This window comes from Eurytemora carolleeae, unplaced genomic scaffold (genome assembly GCF_000591075.1).
Source record: "Eurytemora carolleeae unplaced genomic scaffold, Eaff_2.0 scaffold604, whole genome shotgun sequence".
NCBI classification, from domain to species: Eukaryota; Metazoa; Arthropoda; class Copepoda; order Calanoida; family Temoridae; genus Eurytemora; species Eurytemora carolleeae.
The window spans coordinates 116,300-138,739 of NW_019396514.1; the positions used below are offsets into that span (position 1 = coordinate 116,300).

Genomic DNA, 22,440 nt, shown 5'->3' on the forward strand with positions numbered 1-22,440 from the left:
GATGATAAGATTAATTTTTATTTTCTCAACCTACTCCTAAACATCTAAATAGTTTACTGTAGAATTTTGTGAACATTTTTGACGTCTTTACTTAACAATTAAAAAAAGAAATTCCGAAAACATATCCACCATTGCCGACTTTGCGCTCAAACTCAGGATTTAGAGATCTTTAAAAAGTTTTCTATGTCTCTAATGAATCCTAAAAAAATCCACAACACTGCATACTCAATTCAACTACATTACATAGCCGGTCAGTCCCTTTAAGAGTAACAGAGTACCTTCTTCTTCCTTCACTTCTAATCTATAGCTGACAATTGAACTTTACTAAAGGGACAAGTAGACGTTATTTCAAGGTTTCAATTATAAACTGATTAAATCATTGTTTCATAAAGGGTAAATGTGAGATGTCTCTTGGAAAAATCAATTTTTTTTAGTTTTTGTTTTTGCACATGCACATATTAACACTGCAACGGCAGTGAAGTAAACTGCCAGAATTCAACACTTTTTAAGAGAATAACGGTTTAAAGGGTATCATTGTTAATCGAATATGGAATCATCATATTGTTCATTCTTTGAAATCATGTACAAGTAAATGTTTCTTTTTTTGGTTTGTAAACCAAAAATATGTTTAATGCGTAGTTTCTATGCAACTCGGAGAATCTATATATAAATATATATATATATATTGTGACATTGCATCAAATCCCCCGCCCCCTTCCCCTCTCTCCTACCCCCTGTCATCTATGATTACACTAGAAATTAGTTAATTTATCCTAAAGCTCAGTATATTTATCATTTTATCTTCATATCTTCATTACATGACCTGGACTGGACTAAGAGAAAATACATCAAACAAAGATCTCGAGCTGGGGGTGTTCGGCTTTTTTTCAGTTCATTAATTTGGTTATCGTTTTTGAACGACCAATTTCACTAGTTTTTTTTCAATTTTTCCAAAAAAAAAATTTCGTTCATTCTTAAAACTTTCGCTTATTTTACATGAAACGATTATTCAGTAAACATGTTAGTTCAGTAAAATTGTTCGTTCAATAAGAATAATGATAGTTTTTTCAAAAACTTTTGGAAATTTAGTTCATTCAGTAAAAAACGAGAGTTTTTTAAGTTTGTGTGAACAAACAATTCAATTTAGATACTGTTCATGTACAATCGAAATTGTTCGAACAATTTTAAGTCCTTTATTTTTGTTGTTTTTTCGTTTGCTTTTAGAAAACAATAGTTTTCATTTCTTTGAACGTTCCAAGTTGTTTATCCATCGTTTGTTAAACATCGTTTACAAAACCATGATTTCTCAAAAAAAGGTGTTCGTTCACAAAAACAATGCCCATCTATATTCAACAGTCAAAATTCTAAAACAGTTTAAAAGTAAAAATAATTTTTCCCGAGCATTTTACTTATTTGTCAATAAAGCTTAAAATATTTAGATATCCAGCTGTCCCGAAAAAAAAACAATATTACAATATCATACTGACAAAATTACAATCAAAATGTAAAATTTTCATAAAAGAAAAATCCAGATTCCGGGTAAAACTTATATTTTGTCTTATGTTTGTCTGATTACAAAACTTTGCCAGCCACCTTCCCCTTCTTCGTTTATTTAATAGGTTCAGTTTCTAATTCTTTCGAAATCAACCAATGAGGACTTTGATATGGTCATTCATTGGTCCAATAGCAAGGTACGATTGAAGGTTCTTATTGGTTGATACAATTTACCAAATATACCTCCTCTATAATTGGCCTAAATTCATTGTCACAAACTCTGGTTTTTAATCTCTATATCTTTTAACCTGATGTTGTAACTCATAGACCTTGATATTTTAAACTATGAAATCTGTTAAATCAAATAATCCAAGTTTGAAATATCAAAGGTTTTCGCCATTTTATTGAACATATATAAGAAGTCGAAAATTTGAGTGTCTGACAAAAATTCAATTCCGTTCTCCAATTTAAGACCCAATAAGTTTGAAAGTTTTTCCACTGAATTCTATTTTAGTTTAGAAACGGAAGCCAAGCTATATTTAAAGTTAGCTTTCAGTTTTTGGTGGTTTGTCAATTTTGGAACAACCTTTAGATCTCCAATATCTATTATCCGATTCAAACATTAAAACAACTCAATAAAACCAAAATATAAAAAGGTAAAGTTAAAATCATTATTGAGCATTTTTTCAAACATCTGCCTAACTCAAGAATTTTACGCCCTTTTTTTGTTTTTTCTTAAATCTTTGATTTAAGTTATTTATTTATTTTTTAAACAGATCTTTTTCACAGTCCGCATTTCTCAAAGAATGTTTTGAGCTTTGACCGACCATGCCCAACGCTAGGCCCCCTGATACCCTGGGACCATTTGAGATCCCAAACAAAATTTACCTTGAATGACTTAACTGTTTTGCTGGAAAATGCCAACAATGCATCAATCTGACAAAACATAACTCATTTACTAGTCTTTTTGTTAAAATAATAATATTAATGATATATTTTAATACTTATTCTTTTTTAGGCGAGCAGGAAAACTGATTGAAAAGCTTGCTGAAAATTTGGCTGTGCAGGAAAGAAATAGATTTTTAGAACTAACAATAAACAATTTAAGAAAAAAGGCAGATATTTGTATATGCACAGATGCGTAACTAAACTCAGCGCTTCTCCAGCTGTAATTCTGGGACCACATAGGAAAGGTCTGCTCTCCTCGGAGGTGGCAACTGAGATTTTTATAACTAACAGTATACAATTTGAGAAAAAAGGCAAAGATGCGTAACTAAACTTAGCGCTTCTCCAGCTGGAATTCTGGTACCACATAGAATAGGTCTGCTCTCCTCGGAGGCAGTAAGGCAACTGAGATTTTTATAACTAACAGTGTACAATTTAAGAAAAAACGCAGAAAAAGACCTTTTGTACCAGGCCAGCTATATGTTGTCTGCTTGCATATTTGTATATGCACATACAGTAACCAGAAAACTCTGAATTAAGAAGACGAATTTAATACTCAAGTCTTGACAACAATAGTGCAATGAACATTAGTAAGAGCAATTGCGCAGTGTCAACAGACCCATTTTAATTACATAACCGTGATTCAGCAAGTCTTTTAAATCCATTATGATTATTTCAATTTTTTTAGAAAGTTTGAAAATGCGGGAAACCTTGGGAGAAACTAGAATTAAAATGGATTAAACAAAAAAGAGTTAAAATGTTTAATCTTTAATCTAAAGTTTGTTGAATTAATTGGTTTAATCTGAAAGCTTTAGAAACTCCATTCTGTATGATTATTTTTCAATCTTTTCATTTTTTTTAAGGGAGGGGGAAGGGGTCTTTTTTGTGAATTCAGAATGAAAAAGTTTTTTAAAGATTTGCCGTATTCTGCAAAAGAAATACATATTCGTAAATTTCTGAACTATAAATATCTTGAAATTATAAAAAAAAAACTAGCTGAACGCCAGGCGGCGTTGCCCGTGGAATAAAAACATTGAAAAACTTTTTGGAAAAAAAATTGTTTTTTTAAAAATTGATTGTTTAGCCTATAACCCCCCCCCCCCGCAACCAATAATGAGTGTCCACAAAAAAATTGCAGCCCAATCGGTCTAGCCGTTTGGGCGACTATACGCAACATATATACAAATGTCTTGTTATAGATATATTGTGAAAACTTTGCAGTTCTTTGCGCATTAAAATGACAATCCATTATTTAATATTGTATTCCCGGTAAAATCCCTGGGTATGACTGTTTGTCGTTAACACACTAGGCTTACCAATATTGAATAAACGATTATCTTAAAGCTTAGAGGGGGATGCCAAGACACTTTATTTACAATAAAATATTTAACCCTATTAGTACCAGACTCTTTAGTGGTGTGTCATAAAGTTAAATACAAATTGCGAAATTGGTTTTAAAATTTCAAGCTTTATATATTATTTGCTTTTATCTTTTTGTTTGCCTTGATTTACTTTCTTAAATTAGTTTAATGTTGCCTTTTGGTTTAAAATTCAAAGGAACTGAGTTCTTTCCACAAACTATGGTTTTCTAATCTCTATATCTTTGTAACCCAATGTCGTAGACCTTAGATATTTCAAACTATTGATATTTATAGATAAATTAATCCAAGTTTGAAATATCAAAGGTTTACACCATCAGGTTGCAAAGATATTGGGTTCAGAAAATATGAGTTTGTGGCAAAAACTCAATTCCTTTCAGATGTTCAGCAAAACAGCCCCCCCCCTCATCCCCCTATGCATGTATTGTATAAGAACCTGGTCCTGGTCTATACACTAGAATGGTTGATATTGAGTGTTGCTGCTAAAGAAATCCTTTATTATATATACTTTTATAGCAGACATATGTTACTACTGACATAAATGTATTGTTGGGGTATTCAAGAATAAGCATAGTAAAGGGGGATCGGGGGGAGGGAGGGGGGTATTAGAAAAGTAAGGTAGAGATGGGCGCGTTCGGTTTTTATTCTATTTTGTTTGTTCATCGTTCCAGGAAGACCCATTTCGTTTTTTTTCCTCGGTTGTTAACGACCCATCTCGTTCTTTTTTATCATTCAACAAAATTTATTTATTTCGTTCGTAAAATAATCGTTCATTTTCCATCTTTCATTGTTCATTGATATCGTTCAGTAAAATGGTTCGTTCAATAAAACCGTTCTTACAGATAAAGCACGAATTTATTCAAAACTTGTTTGACAGTCTAGAAAAATCATCCTTTTTTCCAAATCTTATGGAAAATTTGTTTGTTTAGAAATTCTAGATCGCTAGAAAGTTCTTATTTCTCCGAAATAACTTTGTATATTTTTCTAAACGGCGCCATCCTTCACAAAGAATTTCGTTTGTTCTCAAAAATTTCATTTGTTCGCAAAAGCTATGCCAATCTCTAGGGGTAGGTGAATATAAAGGAGTGGGTGATATAAGGGATAGAAAATAAAATGCAGGATGAACAAATTTAATTTCTACGATTTGTCTCCAAACTATTTTGTGTTGGTCCAGAGTGGAGGTGGAGGAGGTAATCTCGCAAATACAATATTAGAGGACGAGGTAATGGCTGAGCATAACGAGGACACTAGCTTGCTGTCAGCCTGCAGGAACCTCATGACCTCAATAACTAAGGTGAGAATCTACGATGTTCGGTACTTTCTCAAAAACATTTTCCCAAACAGCAACTTCCCATGGGGTATTTTCCCTAGTGGCAACTTCACAAATGTGCAATTTCCCAAGCGGTAAGTCTGTCTTAGCCGCAGCTCTTGGCCCCCAGTCTGTTCTAACCGTGGCGTTCGGCTCCCTAGCCAATCCTAGCCGCAGGGCTCGGTCCATTAGCAAATCCTCGCCGCTGCGCATCGCTTGGTCCCCATTGCAGCCTTGGGCGCCTGAGAGGGCCTAACCTAACTTTTGGAAAGTTGCCGCTTGGAAAATCGCACATTTGGGAAATTGATACTGGGGAAGTCACCCTGGGGAAAATGCATTGGGAAAGTACATTACATCGAATATATTTACAGCTTTTAAAATGATGCACTAACTTTCGGGACTGAACCAACTTTCAAACGTATCGATGGGCTTTTGTTCTAACTTTGACCTTATGGACCCACGTGTACATTTTTGCAGCAAAGGACATGAATATTTCAAAGCTGCAAAATGCTTATTTATAGCTTTAGTTTTCTCGAATAATTTACCCATTTTTGATATATATACATCTAGATACTTCATGTTTAATCACAGCAGCTGTAGGTCTATTTTTAAATTTAACCCTATCCCTGCTGGGGTACTTGAAAACCAGGATATGCTCTAAATCCCATGTTTTATGTCCAAATATGACAAATCATACATCATTAGAAAGCTCTTGTGCTCTACTTTAAGAATCTGCAAAAAAATTTGCAAATTTGCAAAAGCAGTCATTCAGGCAGTGTGCCTGAGGACTCAGGCAGTTAGTATAAAGCCCGGTTTTAGGCCCAAAGGGAGGGCTTTGGGTATGTAAGAAAAGTCAGAAAATTTCAACAGCCTCAGACCAATACTTTTTGAGTTATGTAAAAAAAACTACAGGGGGGGGTCAAATTGACCCCCACCCCCAGCAGGAATAGGGTTAAAAGAAAAATTATTTTATTTTACCAATCATGAAACCAATATTAAATCTTATAATAAATACCTAAATTACAACATTTTTTTTTTGGGGGGGGGGGAGGGAGGGAGAGGGGGCCAAAACTCTCAAGCTGGATTCACCCTTTTCAGATATGTATAAGTCTATTTCACTTTGAAACACAATATATAGGTTTTCCAATATCATATATGTGATGAGATGAGATTGTTTGAAGTTCTCCTGAATTCCCTGGGGGAAACTGCCCGTATAGGTTCCGAATTATATTCCAATCCTATCTTTCTGATTTTTGACTTAACATCGATCCAATCATTAATAACATATTTTTGTTAAACTTTTCCAACCCAATTTAAATTCGTTAAAATCCACTTTATCTATATTGTATGGTAATTCATTGTGCAGTGCTGATATTGTACGGCACTGCATATTGTAGGGTACTACATTGTGCAATACTGTATTGCATGGCAATGTTTTGTACGGTAATGCATTGTACAGAACTGTATTTTACAGTACTGTATTTTACAGTACTGTATTGTACAGTGCTGTATTGTACAGTACTGCATTGTACAGAACTGTATTTTACAGTACTTTATTGTACAGCACTGTAATGTACAGTAATGTATTGTACTGTATTGTATTATACAGTAAGTATTGTATTGTACTGCTGATAGTCCAAGTCAGAAAAATTGTATTATAATAAACATTTTTGAGAATTTTTAACATATATCAAATTTTTTTTAAAAACCGCAAACATTCCTTTATACCTTTCCTCTCCTATTCTTAGATAAACTAATGGCACAAGAAGCCTGGACAATTAGTCCTGAGAAAAGAATTGGTAGAAAACCTATGACCTTTTCCCAGAAACAATAGAACTGCTGGGGGGGGGGGGGGGGGGGGCACAAATCTTCAGGAAAATGTCATTTGTCTGGAAACCCAGTATTCCAGTATTCAATATTTCTAGTCTAGCTTCAAGATTAATGACAGAATCTAAAATGTTTCTATAAGAGGAATGCATGTCAATTTTAAATAATAAATCAAGAAAAGAAGCACCATCAACTTAACCTGCAGTTTGGCAAACCTTCAAACTTTAAATTTAAAAAGATTGATAATATGGCATGCAGCTTCCAAGTAGATTTTCATGTACAATAGGTGGCAACAGAGAGATGGACCAATTATACACGACGTCACAAGTGTCAAAGAAACTGAGTTTTTGCTACAATCTCTGAGTTTCGAATCTTTTTGTCTTAGCAAACTTAAATGTATAACTGAATATTCTATTTTAAGGACATTGATAAAAAACCAAGGATAATTAGATGCGATTTTATAATTTTATTAGATTTAAAATTGGTGGATTCCATCATTGACTGAGCTACTAGACAGTCACATACGCTATTCGAAATTTAAATAGTAAGGACATGTCTTCTTTATGTGCAAACCGAAGTCGCAGACCTTTGATATTTTAAGCTTTGGACTCTGTTTAATCAAATAGTCTAAATTTAAAATATCAAAGGTTTACATTATCAGGTTGCAAAAAAGGTATTAGAAAGTTTGAGTTTGTGGGAAATACTCACTTCCTTCAAGGGGAGAAACGAAATTTTCTCACATTAATTGGCATGTCTTCCAAGATTAAATAAAAAAGTGTAAAACAGAAAATGAAGAACCAAAAATTAAAACTTATTTTACTGTAAGATAAGCACTTTATTTTTAAATTAGGCAATTATTAATAACTTTGTCGGACACAAAAACTAAGTTGTCACAGGGCTGGGCACATTCCAACTTTTTCTAACGGTTTCACTGTTACTTACCGTTAAAAAATAAAAATTTCAGTTAGCCGTCAATTTTAAAGGTTTGTTTCATTAACGGCATTTACTGTTTTTTTTCAAATTACCGTTAGTTAACAATATCAATTTTTATTAACAACGTGAACAGAAAACTCCCTTTAAATCATTAAATCGGCGAACCTGTTGAAATCACATAAACATTTAAACTTGAGAATTTATTTCTCTTTGTAAATCTCGGGTTCGATCAATAAACACCAAGATACAGATTAAACATAAAATTTTCTTTTGTATTTTGAATCAAAACTACAATAAAGCAAAACTACAATAAACCAAACTACAATAAAGCAAAACTACAATAAAACAAACTGCAATAGAACTAAACTACAATAAAAACTACAATAAAACAAAACTACAATAGAAGAAAACTACAATGAAACAAAGCTACAATAAAACAACTAAAATAAAGCAAAACTACAACAAAGCCAAACTATACTAAAGCAAAACTACAATAAAGCAAAACTACAATAAAATAAAACTACAATAAAACAAAACTACAATAAAACAAAACTACAATAAAACAAAACTACAATAAAACAAAACTACAATAAAACAAAACTACAATAAAACTAAACTACAATAAAACTAAACTACAAGAAAACAAACTATAACAAAGCAAAACTACAATACAGAAAAGGTTACAATAAAACAAAACTACAAAAAAACAAAACTACCATAAAAGAAAGCTACAATAAAACAAAATATAACAAAGCAAAAATACAATACAGAAAAGGTTACAATGAAGCAAATTTACAATAAAACAAAACTACAATAAAACAAACTATAACAAAGCAAAACTACAATGAAGAAAAGGTTACAATGAAGCAAAACTACAATAAAACAAAACTACAATAAGATAAAACTATAATAAAACAAACTATAACAAAGCAAAACTACAATAAAGAAAAGGTTACAATAAAGCAAAACTAATTCTAAAAAAGCCTTTTATCTAAAGAAAAGACAAAAGTATAATTTTAACCTTTATTAGGTTTAAATGGTTGTTAATGGAAACCAAGATGTGGTTCCTCTCACGCAAAATTAAATTAGTATTTTGACAATTACTCCTTTTAAACTTAAGCTAGAAAAAGTGCTTAGGTTTTCGCTCTCAAGGTCTCTGAAAACTGAATAACTTGTCATGGTGTTGTCATTAAATTAGAAATTATACTTGGAGAAATAGTTGGAAGATAGAATATTTTTTCACGACAAACCAACTACAGCCAAGTATGTCTCCTGTGCTTATATATATAAAGTAGTATTCTCTATATTTGGGTATTTCTTTTTCGATCATAACTCATGATTCTCTTGACTCATTTGCCACACATGTTGGTTAATTTTAATGATAACTGTAAATGATTCGACCAGCCGATAATCTGACTTACTATGAGCGAAAGCATGAGGTTGTAAAAAAATGTCCATTTGATAAAGACGGTTCGGAGACAATCAAATCTTATTTTTTTCAAGGTATGGAACCTTTTCGTAAAATAAAATGAATATTTTATTATATGGGGCCACATCTTATTTAATTACAAAGTCGCAATAAAGTTTTTTTTCAAAATAATTTTTTGTACGTCGATATTGGTGATTTCGCCCAAAATGGTCCGTTCTAAATACAATAAAACTGTAAAAACTATAAACCCTATATGGGCAATATTCTATCTTGGAGCAAAGCATAAAAGAATTGAAAATTCGTTTTATAGACATAAACATTTCTAGCTGATTTAACATATTCAGATTCATCCGTATATATGTATATATATACAGGGTAGGGTGTCAATGAAATATTTTTCTTTAAAATGCCGTTTTAACCTTCAATAGTAGGCCTAATATTAAAAAATGTTCTCTGTCTCTTTTCTGAAGATTTTCACAAAAAAATTAATAATCAATGATAGAATTAAGGATTTTTCAAATTTCAAAATGAATGACATATAAGGAATTATTTTAAGGACGTTTGATTTTTTTTTTTGAAAATCTTAGAAAAAGGGCTAAGAACATTTCGAGTTAAAAAAAACGGCATTTTAGAGCAAAATCTTTCAACGACGACACCCTAGTATGCTTAAAAAGCCTAAACACACTTTTTTAGAGACATCTTGTACATATATATATATATATATATATATATATATATATAAAATATATCACAGAGCATAGACCAGGGCCGGCTAGTTTTAGCTTATCGAAAATCATCTTTTTTTGATGAAACACAAAGAACATTAACAAGATAAGGCCTAGCAATTTTGTCTTTTTAAATATATCACAAAAAATAAACTGGATATTAATCAAATCGCCTTTATTTAGTTAAACAATAAAATAGAAGAAAAGTTTGGTTTTCTGATAGTTTCAAAAATGTCTGGAAAAATAAATGTCTGCGTTTGTTTGTTTTGTTTGAGATATTGTTTATATATTGAATATTGTGTATGCATATTAGGATATATATTGACTATGATATATAAATATATTTATCAATGAATATATTATAAATCATGTTCCCCATTAGAACAAACACTACAACAAGCTAATGATCCTAATCCTCATATATGTACATACAGGGGGGCCAGGGAAAAAAGGCACAAAAAATGAAACTTCAAAAAACACACCTGAATTATGTATTTAAGAAAATTGCATTCACAACAAAACAAAAAACTAGAAATAACTCAGTTCATTCCATAAGTGTATTTTCAAGTTACTGGTTTCGTATTTTCCAATCTGAAAATGATATTAAATACACTCTACGCGTGAAATTGCATAAATGTTGTCTATTTATTATACACTTTTTTGTCTCCCTGTAAACATAAATCAAACAAATTAAAATTCAAATTGGTCACAATACGCTAATTTTCTGATCCCTGCTTTGAAACCTGATAACAGAATTCATATTTTTGAATTAAAGATATATAGATATACATATTATAATAATATATAATAGTATATAAATATATATATAGATTAGGAAATAAGAGTTTGAGACAATTGTTTACTTCCTTTTTTCTAAACGTTTTCAAATTACTCTGTGGTAAAGATGTACTGCCATTCACACCATTAGACATTGGTAATCCAAACGTACAACAAGAAAAAAAAACATATTCTTTCAAGTGTAATATTCGGTCCTATCGTAGGATTATCACTTATGAATATGATGATATGATGCTTTGCAATCAAATTGAAGTCTATATACTGTACAACTAGGTTATAATATAGAGTGATGATGTATACTAATCCATTACTAATTGTACAGGGCACGTACTTCACTTACTTACTGCGAAAGCAAACTGCATTTATTATGTTTGTACTGTTTGTTTAGGGCTTATTATCTTTGCATCCTTTATCAGTAAACCGTTTCAATTGTACACTCAAGCTGAAAAGCAGGGCAGGTAGTTAACTACCAACCCCCCTGATACTGAACAGTGTATATCTGAGCCGGTACAACATGTACTGTATTGCAAATGCATGAACTCGCACTGTCCAAGCTGACTACCAAGAGTGTAAGGTTGACCTTTTTATGCAAAGAATACATCCCGGCAAGATCACAGTGAATAAGAAATAACCTTTTTCATAAATCAAAATTTTAATTTGGTGAATAAACTAGGTTCGAAGGATTTATGGATTTTTAAATCTTTGCGTCTCAAAATTTTAGATCTAGTAATATTTCAAGAAGCTCTTCAAACTATATTATTTTAAAGAGACTGCACGTAGCATTTTCAATTGATCTCCCATGTATTTCACGGACAGTCGTAGTACATTTGAATTTCCAAGCCGGGTCAACCTTTCCGGTCCCAGTTTGTACTGTATCGTCTGGACATTGGGTAAATAAAGCAGAAACTCAATAGGACTAGCCGGTGCAACAAGGTTGACGCTGTCAGACTTTAGGTTGAATTTACTTTTACTAAAGAGACAGAGGTGCATGATTCCCGATTTACAATATTTTTAAACCATTATCTGATCAATGATATGGAAGATATTGTCGTTTTTGTACAAAACTTTAAAAGTGTTTAATTCTATCAATTTACTACTTTGTTTCCGAAGCTAAATGCCCAAGTGTATTTATAGAGAAATCACTATTGAAAATAATCAATTCACGGCGTAAAAATCATCATACATTCTTGACCAAACAAAAAGCATTTAAAGGGACATAGCCAATGGCAGTGCAGTATCGTTGTCACGTCATACAGACGGAAACCACGTGACCAGTAAACTGCACTGCCATTGACTGAAGTTCTTATGACGTAACACGGACGTAAACGGACTATATGTAATAGTATTATCAATTATATCTATTGAAAATGCAAAATAGCAGCAAACCTGAGATTCTCAGGCTCCTGTGGGATATAATCGTTTTCATATTGGTTGCATATTTGTTTAATATGATCTATTTAAACCTACTACTTTTATACAGAATTATATATATATGAATTTTCGTATGAATTTGTCACAGTATCATATCAATTTCTCGAGACAGGAACATCAGATAGATGTCTTATAGGTATCGTTCAACGCCTGAGATTCTCAGGTGTCAGCCTATACTCCCTTTCATTTTTCTGTTACAGTCCCCCTTTAATGGTACCGTTGTGAATAGAATATGTCTTTCTATAAATGGAGAGTGACTTGAAATTACATTAATGGTCCACAACATGTAGTAAAAGACGAATCTATGTTTTTATTGCTTCCAATTGATGAATACAAATTAGGTGGAGAAATTGTTAAACCTTAAAGTGCTGTAATATGGAATTTAATGTTCGGTAAAAATATCCTTATTGCATACAAATTGTAAAAACAGCATTTCTATCCAATAACAGGTTTAACACTGAATATTCAAAACTGTGTTAATCATCTGAACAAACAAACAGAGATTACTACTTTATATAAAAATAGTTAATAGGTTTTTGGAACCCAGCTTTGCTTGGAAACCAACAGATTAGAATTTTAGAAAACTTATTTTTTGAACCAAGCTAAGAACATTCCTATGTTTCTACCGATTTCCCCATTAAAAATTAAGGGCGAGAGGTTCGTGAATCATAAAATATGAGCGGGCATCAAAACCGACAAACTACCAAACCGACAGACAAACAGAGATAACTAAATTTAAAATTCAGTGATGGCGATGGACCAAACCTCTGTAGAGTAAAAAAGTAGATGTTAGTTCCACATTTATTGAAAATATATTTCGGTCTGGGTTGACCCTCGTCAGTTCTTGAGATTGTTTCTTCACAAAGATTAAAATTTATATTTATAGATAAATCGTAATAATAATAATTATATATTCAGGTTCTCCTTTTGGCTGATAGTGTGGTAGTGAAGCAACTCCTTCTAGATAATGATTCACATACTACAAGGCAATTAAATGAATATAGAACTCATGTTGTGAATCGAGCCTTGTCATGGAGTCCCAATGAATTTACTCCTACAATCCCATTATGTTTTCGTGAAAAAATGTCTGTAAAGGAAACAAGTCGTTGCCACTAACTCTGATTTTCTAATCCTTATATCGTTACAGCCTAATGTCGTAGTCCTTAGATATTTCAAACTATGAATTTTGTTAATTCACATAATCTTATTTTAAAATATAAAATGCTTATACACCATCCGATTGCAAAGATATAAGGATAAGAACATTTAGGTTTCTGGCATTGACAAAATTACTTTAAAGAGATTTTTACCAAAAAACCTAAAATTACTGTATGTGTGATTTCAAGGATATTGTCGGTGTTTAAATCTGAAAACTTATCTACGTTTTCCTGAAGTAGAAATGCGCAAGTCACTTTTATAGAAACTACAATTAAAAATAATCAGTTTTCAAAATTATAACATTGATATCTAATTTAAACTTAATCGCTGATCATTTGAATCAATACTGGTATAAATTCTACCCAAGGTTTTTTTGGACCTTTACCCTTTTAATTCTTTTTAAAAACTCTCTTTAAACTCTATTAAAACTATTGAGGGTTCTTTCTCACTCCCCTTGTAAAGTTAAAAGAAGAAAATTGTAGATACTGAAGAAGTCTAAATATGTAAAAAAATTTACCTAGAATTCTTTGATGTTAACTTTGCTTTGAGACTTCTTTCATGGTTTGTTCAAATTCCATGGAGTCATTTCTGACACAAAACCATATATATATACTTTGCTTGGCTGTCTGTCTGATTTTTTCTAAAAAACGTCATAACGGCTGAACCGATCGGACCAAAAAATTTGTAGGCAACTAAATGACCCTAGGGAGGGTTTATGGATGCTCAAAGTGAAAATTTGGATTTTTGTAAAATTTTGAAAATCCTCGAAAAAGTATTATTAAATCCACAATTTTTTTTTCATATTTTATAAAGAAAAGATGCTTTGAGTAAATTGAGAAAGAGCCACAATTAAAAGTTGAAATATAAGATGGGCGAAAAGCCCATTGAAAGCCTGTCCTTTTTAAGTAATAATCTTCAAGCGGTCTTTTGTTAATAATCTTTTTCGTTTAAAAATTAACAAATTTTGTGGGTTTTCCAATTTTAATTATTAATTTTCCAATTTAAAAAATTAAAAATAATTTCGTGACACTTTTGATCTGTGGCTGACGATAAAAATCCCTTGTGGTATGTTTTTAAAGCTTTTTTCCTTGTAAAAGATTGTATTTTATAATTTGAATTTAAATTTGATTAAAATTCCTGAAATTTTACGAATATTTCTGTAAAAAAGAAATGCCAGCATTTAAATTAAACGAAGAAATCATTTTTGTTAAAGAGAATAAAACAAATTTTTGTCAAACTATAATAAAACAAATTTAACATTAACAGTCAACATTTTTTTCAAAGCATATTTGGTTTTGAAAAAGCCACAATCTAAAAAGAGGATGAAACTTTAATGACGAATATGTTATGACACTACCATATATTTTAATAACCCAGGGAGGGACTGAGCCCCTAGAAACCCTCAAAAAACCCTGCCCCAGTATGCGCCTCTGAATTTAATCTAAAGATGTATTTCGAAAGGTTATTCCTGATAACTTAAATATTGGTTAGTTCAACAAGATTTTTCTTGAAGAATTTGTAAAAACTTTTAGATGGTTCTTAAACAAATGATAGGTTTTAGTTTAGGACAGCTTTATAATTCTTTTGTATTTATAATGTATTCTAAGGTAGACAGTTAAATATTTTCTAAGCTAGACAGTTAATTGTATTCTAAGCTAGACTGTTAAATGTATTCTAAGCTAGACTGTTAAATGTATTCATTCTAAGCTATACAGTTAAATGTATTCTAAGCTATACAGTTGAATGTATTCTAAGCTAGACAGTTATATGTCTTCTAAGCTATACAGTTAAATGTATTCTAAGCTAGACAGTAAAATGTATTCTAAGCTAGACAGTTAAATGTATTCTAAGCTAGGTATTTAAATGTATTCTAAGCTAGACTGTCAAATGTATTTTAGGCTAGGCAGTTAAATGTATTCTAAGCTGGACAGGTGAAAGTGTTCTAAGCTAGACAGTTAAATGTATTCAAAGCTAGACATTTAAATGTATTCTAAGCTAGACAGTTAAATGTATTCTAAGCTAGACATTTAAATGTATTCTAATCTAGACAGTTAAATGTATTCTAAGCTAGACATTTACATGTATTATAAGCTAGACTGTTAAATGTATTCTAAGCTAGACTGTTAAATGTATTCTAATCTAGACAGTTAAATGTATTCTAAGCTAGACAGTTGAATAATTTCTAAGCTAGACTTTAAATGTATTCTAAGCTAGACAGTTACATGTATTCTAATCTAGACATTTAAATGTATTCTAAGCTAGACTGTCAAATGTATTTTAGGCTAGGCAGTTAAATGTATTCTAAGCTAGACATTTAAATGTATTCTAAGCTAGACAGTTAAATGCATTTTAGGCTAGGCAGTTAAATGTATTCTAAGTTAGTCAGTTAAATGTATTCTAAGCTAGACAGTAAAATGTAGTCTAAGCTAGACAGTTAAATGTATTCTAAGCTAGGCAGTTAAATGTATTCTAAGCTAGACAGTTAAATGTATTCTAAGTTAGTCAGTTAAATGTATTCTAAGCTAGACAGTAAAATGTAGTCTAAGCTAGACAGTTAAATGTATTTTAAGCTAGACAGTTAAATGTATTCTAAGCTAGACAGTAAAATGTTTTCAAAGCTAGACAGTAAAATGTATTCTAAACTATATAGTTAAATATATTCTAAGATAGACAGTTGAATGTTTTCAAAGCTAGACAGTAAAATGTATTCTAAACTATAGCTAAAAGTATTCTAAGCTAGACAGTAAAATGTATTCTAAACTATATAGTTAAATGAATTCTAAGCTAGACAGTAAAAGAAAAGGATTTAAACTTATTCAATTTTATGGAAGTCTAGGCAGGTAAGCTTTGCTCAAGTCCCCATGGGATGAAAGAATTTAAACTAGGGATGTGCGTCGTTTCTGGGGAAAGATCAAATTCTTTCTTGGGAAAAAACAGAACGGAACTTGACGGAACGAACGATTTAAGAAAAAAAGTAACATATCCGGCTCAAGTGCTTGTTGTCGTTTCTGGGGAACGATCTGTTTTTCAAGGTAACAAACTGAACGGAACGGAACGAACGATTAAAAAAAGTTGGAACATGCCAAGCTTAAGGGCTGAGTATCCTTTCTGGGTAATGATCATTCTGTCACGGGAACAAATAGAACGTAAAACAGAACGGAACGAAGATTTTAAAAAAAGTAGGAATATTCCCATTTCTATAGATGAGAGAATTCAAATACAGTGATTCTTGATCCTAGATTTATTTTCATTTAATAAACAGAACCATCCTGGGTAATTGAGCAAAAGAAAGAAAGAAGTTATTGTCACCCCNCTTCAAGCAAGCAATATTTGAATATAATAAATAAAATTGACAGAATTAATCCGTTATAAAAATAGGAAATCGACTATTTTCTTCTCATTTTAATCATTTATTAAACATTTTTCATTGCCGTTCAGATCATTTTTACATTGTCTTTTTATACATATTCCTTCCATCAGAACTTTTCAATAAAACTTTTTATATCTGTCTTTACTTGGGCTTTCCGTTTCTTGAGTCTGGTTAATATAGTTTGACAACTTTACAGGGTTTTTGTTGTGTCACTTTCCTGCCAGTTTGGCTCGTTCTTGGACTTTTTAAAGACACCACACATTTTGTTCTTTTTCTATTTGTTTTCTTTGAGGGTCTAAATTTGTGTAAAGAGAAGCAATGTTTAGAATTAACAATTTTGAAACTTGTAAAATTTTCTCAGATTTGTGTAGAACCTTTTAAAACTCCAAAATCCTTATCATTTTTTAAAAAAAGATGTCCCAAAATATATATAGTCCAAATATAATCTTACATTTCCTAATTTTAATGAAAAAAGACCAAAATATCTTAATTATTTTAAAAAAATGTTTAAAGGTAAAAATAGAAATAAAAAGAATATTAGATCTCAAAACAAAGTTTTCGTTGTTATTCATAGCAATCAAACATCATTTTATTAAAGGGCATAAAAATCTTAAAAGTAAAATCGATTATGTAGACTTAAGTCTACATAATGGGATAATAACGGCTTTAAGAGTAATAGTTCATTCAATATTATAATTTGAGCAGGGAACTTTAGAATGGATAACCTTTAATCCCAACTACTTAATCCGAATATCCACTGTGGAAACTTTTAATTTTTAGTCCTTAATCCACTCTTTTTCTCTCTCTTTGGATATCCGTACATTGTTTTCTTCAATGAGAGTGAAGGAATATAGTTTGTAAATTGTACTGACCAATGACAGCCTTGAAAATAAATTCTATTCCATGAGAGAAATCCATAATTTCTAACAAATTAAGAATTTGTTGTCGGCCATTTTGTAAATTTATCGTTGAAGCAAAATATTTAATAATACGTTAAATGAAGGCCCTTCCAGTCAAGAAAACTAACAAATCTGGCGTTCCTAGAATCAAATTTGTTGATCTAAATATTTGATCTCGAGACTAACATAATCTCGAAATTAGCAAAAAGATAGGATCAAACATTAATCCTGATATCCACCATTCTATAGTTTCCAGCTCTGAAAACCTATAACACCGCGAAAGATAATTTGATTGTGATAAATCATTATTTGCCGTCTTTAGGTTCATCCATAATATAAGGCGTAAACATTGAAATTGTAAACCTTTAATTTATAAAGAGCTCCTAAAATATTTTAATTTCAAAATTTAATAGTGAATGCAAAACTTAATTGAAAATGAAGTAAAATATTGTTTTAATGAAAATGAATGCATTTTGTTGAATACATTAAATATTCTATTGAAATGGAACACATATACAATTTAAAACTCTGGAATTCATTTCCAGATTTTCTACTCCAGAAACTTGGAGGCAAACTTGCAATATCGGGCAAACTGTCAACCCCTGCCCGTTAGCAAACTGGCATTGATATTTTAAATTTGTTTTAATATCTAGTTAAAACTAGTAAAGGAATTGAGTCTTTTCCACAAACTCATATTTTCTAATCCCTTTATCTTTGATGTTGTAAACCTTTGATATTTCAAACTATAATTTCTGTCAGATTAAATAATCATAGGTTTACCACAACTTTAAGCTGCAAAGATATAGGAATAGTGCAAAGATAGGAATAGAACATTTAAAATTGTGACAAAAACTCAATTTCTTTGTATCAGTTATATTTTCATTTCTTATCATTTTCTTCAATCAATATTCATGTAAAAATTCAGTCAAGTTGCCATCCAGCACATGAACAATTTCTCCGAGTTTGTTAAGGTAACATTTTATTGCGTTTTTTATGTTTTTATACCGTCGCTACAGTTGTTTCTTTTTCCTAGAATGGGTTATATGACGTTTGTTTCTGTTCTGCATTTGCATTTCTCGCAAATTTTGATAAATCTCTAAAAATATTTTCAAAAATATTTCAAAATGGCAAATTACAAAATTCGTTGTATTATTTTAAAACTAGCTGAAGGGCCCAGTGTTGCCAGTGAAAAAAAAAATTTGAAAAAAATAGAATTTTAAGCCTATAATATCTTTGCCACCCATGAGTGTCCACAAAAAATTTCAGCCCAATCGGTCTAGCCGTTTGGCGGGTTATAGGCAACATACGAATGTCTTCTTTTATTATATAGATTGTATTTTTGAAAAAAAATATTTTTAATTTATACGCTATTTCCTTTCTTTCTGTCAATAAACTAATATTTAATATTTTAAATTAAATAAGAAATCCTTGAAAAGAAATATAAATGTGCTTTTATTTTTAACTTTCAAACTATATTTGCTTTTTACCTTGTAGGGAGACATGAAAGGTATTTCAAATTTAAACCTAAAGTGCTGCACAAACTTTTAGATTGTACAAAGGTCGGTGAAAAACTGTGGAAATTGGTATTAAAAGACAATTGAAGATTTTTGCTGTCTTTTTTTGTAATTTTTTTAAGGAAATACAATTGTTCTTTTCAATGAAATTTCAAATTTTTTTCTCAAAGAAATGTATTTGATTGCCATTAATGAAACTGAGGTTTTGCCACAAACTCAATTTGTTTCATCCCTATATCTTTGCAACCCGATGTTGTAGACCTATGAAATCTTCTATATCAAATGGTCTAAATTTGAAATGTCAAAGGTTTACATAAAGATTAGAAAACTTTAATTTGTAGCAAAAACTCATTTCCCTTAAACCAAAAGTAAACAACATGTACAAAGGCCAATAAAAAACTGTTGAAATTGGTATCAAGTTAGACGGTTGTAGATGTTTTGTTTTCTTTTGTTTATTATTTTTCAAAGAAAAAACAAGTTGTTAATTTTTGATAAACTTTCGTATAAAAAGACGTTATGAATTTGTTTCTCAAAGAATGTATTTGATTGCCATTAAAGTAACTGATATTTTGCCACAAACTCAAATTTTCTAATCCCTATATCTTTACAACCCGATGTTGTAGACCTTTGATGTTTAAAACTATGCAATCTGCTAAATCAAAAGATCTAAGTTTAAAATATCTAATGTGTGCATCATTATTCATTAGGTTGCAAAGAAATAGGGATAAGAAAAATTCAGTTATTATCAAAAACTTAGCTACCATAAACTCGAAACGTTTAACGTGTATAAACTGTAACATAAGACCAGTGAAAAACTGTTGTATTTGTATCAAAAGACTTTTGTAGTCTTTTCTTTGCAGTTTTTGAAAAGAAAAAAAAAACTTTTTCATAAATCCTTTTTTTAAATATGAATTGTTTTTTGTTATAAATCAAATTCAAATATTAAACATAATTTTGTTAAATGTTCATTGGTTTTATAAATAAAAATAACCTATATAATAAAGCTTTCCGGTCATATATATATTTATATGATAACTATAGCTGGACGGAATAGGCTGACATTTTTTTAGGGAACCTTTGAGTACCCTGAAAGTAACTTGGGCTAAAGAATTAGAATTTTTTCCGAAAACAATTTTTTTTTAAATCAAAATTTTTTTTTCTAAATTTGATTTAAAAAATTTCTATTGGCAACAACTGGCACTTCAACTATAGTTATTTGATTCTTGTTTTTAAGGCTTTCTGTGATTTTGGACAAGAAATGGTTGATCTGATAGCTACCACTAGATGGTCTTCTAATCAGGTTAAAGAACATTTTTTTTTTTTTTCAATTTTTTTAAAATAATGTTGGATTTTGCTATAAAAATGCTTTTAATTTTTTTTAATCTGAAAAATCTGGCCATTTTCATTTTTGTCACTGCTGTATATATCTACAACTTAAACTCTAGGAAAGCTAGTGATTATAGCTTCTACAAAAAAATCAGATAACTACTAAATTGTTAATTTTAGTTTAACAATTTAGTCAAAAACTAAAAATTACTTTTTTCCATTTCAAAACATTGAGAATTTTTGAGAATTTTTAAGAATTTTCGAGAATTTTTGAGAATTTTTGAGAATTTTTGAGAATTTTTGAGAATTTTTGTTTGCCTAATTCTCAATCCTTTAACTTTGGATCCTACAGTTTGGATCCGACAGCTAGGATCTTTCAGGTCTGATCCTACACTTTAGATCCTTCACTTTGGATCCTACAGGTTTTATCCAACAGTTTGGACCAAACAGTTTGAATTCTACAGTTTTGATCCTTCATTTGGAACCCTACAGTGTGGATCCTAAAGTTTGGATCCTACAGTTTAGATCCTACAGTTTGAACCCTACAGTTTGGTTCCTAAATTTTTGATCCTACAGCTTTGATCCTACAGTTTAGATCCTACAGTTTTGATCCTAAAGTTTGGATCCTACAGTTTGGATTCTATAAACAGTTGAATCCTAAAGTCCGGATCCTACAGTTTGGATCCTTTAGTTTGGATTCTAAAGTTTGGATCCAACAGTTTGAATCCTTTATACAGCTGAATCCTACAGTTTGGTTACTACAGTTTGGAACCTACAGTTTGGATTTTACAGTTTGAATCCTACAGTTTGGATCCTACTGTTTGGATCCAACAGTTTGAATCCTCTATACAGTTGAATCCTACAGTTTGGATCCTGCAGTTTGGATACTATAGTTTGGACCCAACAGTTTGAATTCTATAGTTGTGATCCTACAGATTGAATCCTACAGTTTTGATCGTGCAGTTTATATCCTACAGTTTGGATCCTAAAGTTTAGATCCTATTGTCTGGATCCTACAGTTTGGATCCTACAGTTTGGTTCCTACTGTTTTGATCCGACAGTATGGATCCTATAGTTTGGATCCTATAAACCGTCGAATCCTTCAGTTCGGATCCTACAGTTTGGATCCTACAGATTGGATCCTACAGTTTGGATTCTTCAGTTTGGATTCTACAGTTTGGATCTTACAGTTTGGATCCTTTAGTTTGGATCCTAAAGTTTGGATCTTACAGTTTGGATCCTACAGTTTGGTTGCTACAGTTTGGAACCTACAGTTTAGATCTTACAGTTTAGATCCTAGAGTTTGGATCCTACAGTTTGTATCCTACGGTATGGATCCTACAGTTTGGATCATTCAGTTTGGATCCTACAGTTTGGATCCTTAAGTTTGGATCCTACTGTTTGGATCCAACAGTTTGAATTCAATATACGAATGAATCCTACAGTTTGGATCCTACAGTTCGGGTCCTACAGTTCGGATCCTACTGTCTGGATCTCACATTTTAGATCCCACAGTTTAGTTCCTACAGTTTGGAGTCTTCAATCTGGATCCTATAGTTTGGATCCTACAGTTTGGGTCCTACAGTTTAGATCTTACAATTTAGATCCTACAGTTTAGACCCTATTGTTTCAATCCTTCAGTTTGGATCCTACAGTTGTGATCCTACAGTTTGCCTAATTTATCTTGATAAATAAAATAAGGGTTTAGCTGTCTTGTTTATTATATATCTCTACAGACTCTCAAGAGACACTCTTGTCTTCATAAAACAAAGAAAATGTTGGAAGAATATATACAATATATATATTAGTGTTATATAAGGAAATATATAATGTTGGAAGGATATATACAATATATATATTAGTGTTATATAAGGAAATATATTTCATTTCAAATGTAAAGGGA

At 31.0% G+C, this 22,440-nt stretch overlaps 1 protein-coding gene across 1 annotated transcript in view; it reads left to right on the plus strand.

Moving 5' to 3' along the window:
• Nucleotides 1-22,440, plus strand: part of LOC111704687 (alpha-catulin) — a 66,267-nt gene that overhangs the window by 13,930 nt on the left and 29,897 nt on the right. Inside the window, exons 3-7 of the mRNA XM_023477000.1 lie at nt 2,513-2,561; nt 4,993-5,112; nt 13,189-13,256; nt 18,623-18,668; nt 20,446-20,511. Coding sequence (XP_023332768.1) covers nt 2,513-2,561; nt 4,993-5,112; nt 13,189-13,256; nt 18,623-18,668; nt 20,446-20,511 — 349 coding nt within the window. The remainder of the gene's footprint in view (nt 1-2,512; nt 2,562-4,992; nt 5,113-13,188; nt 13,257-18,622; nt 18,669-20,445; nt 20,512-22,440) is intronic.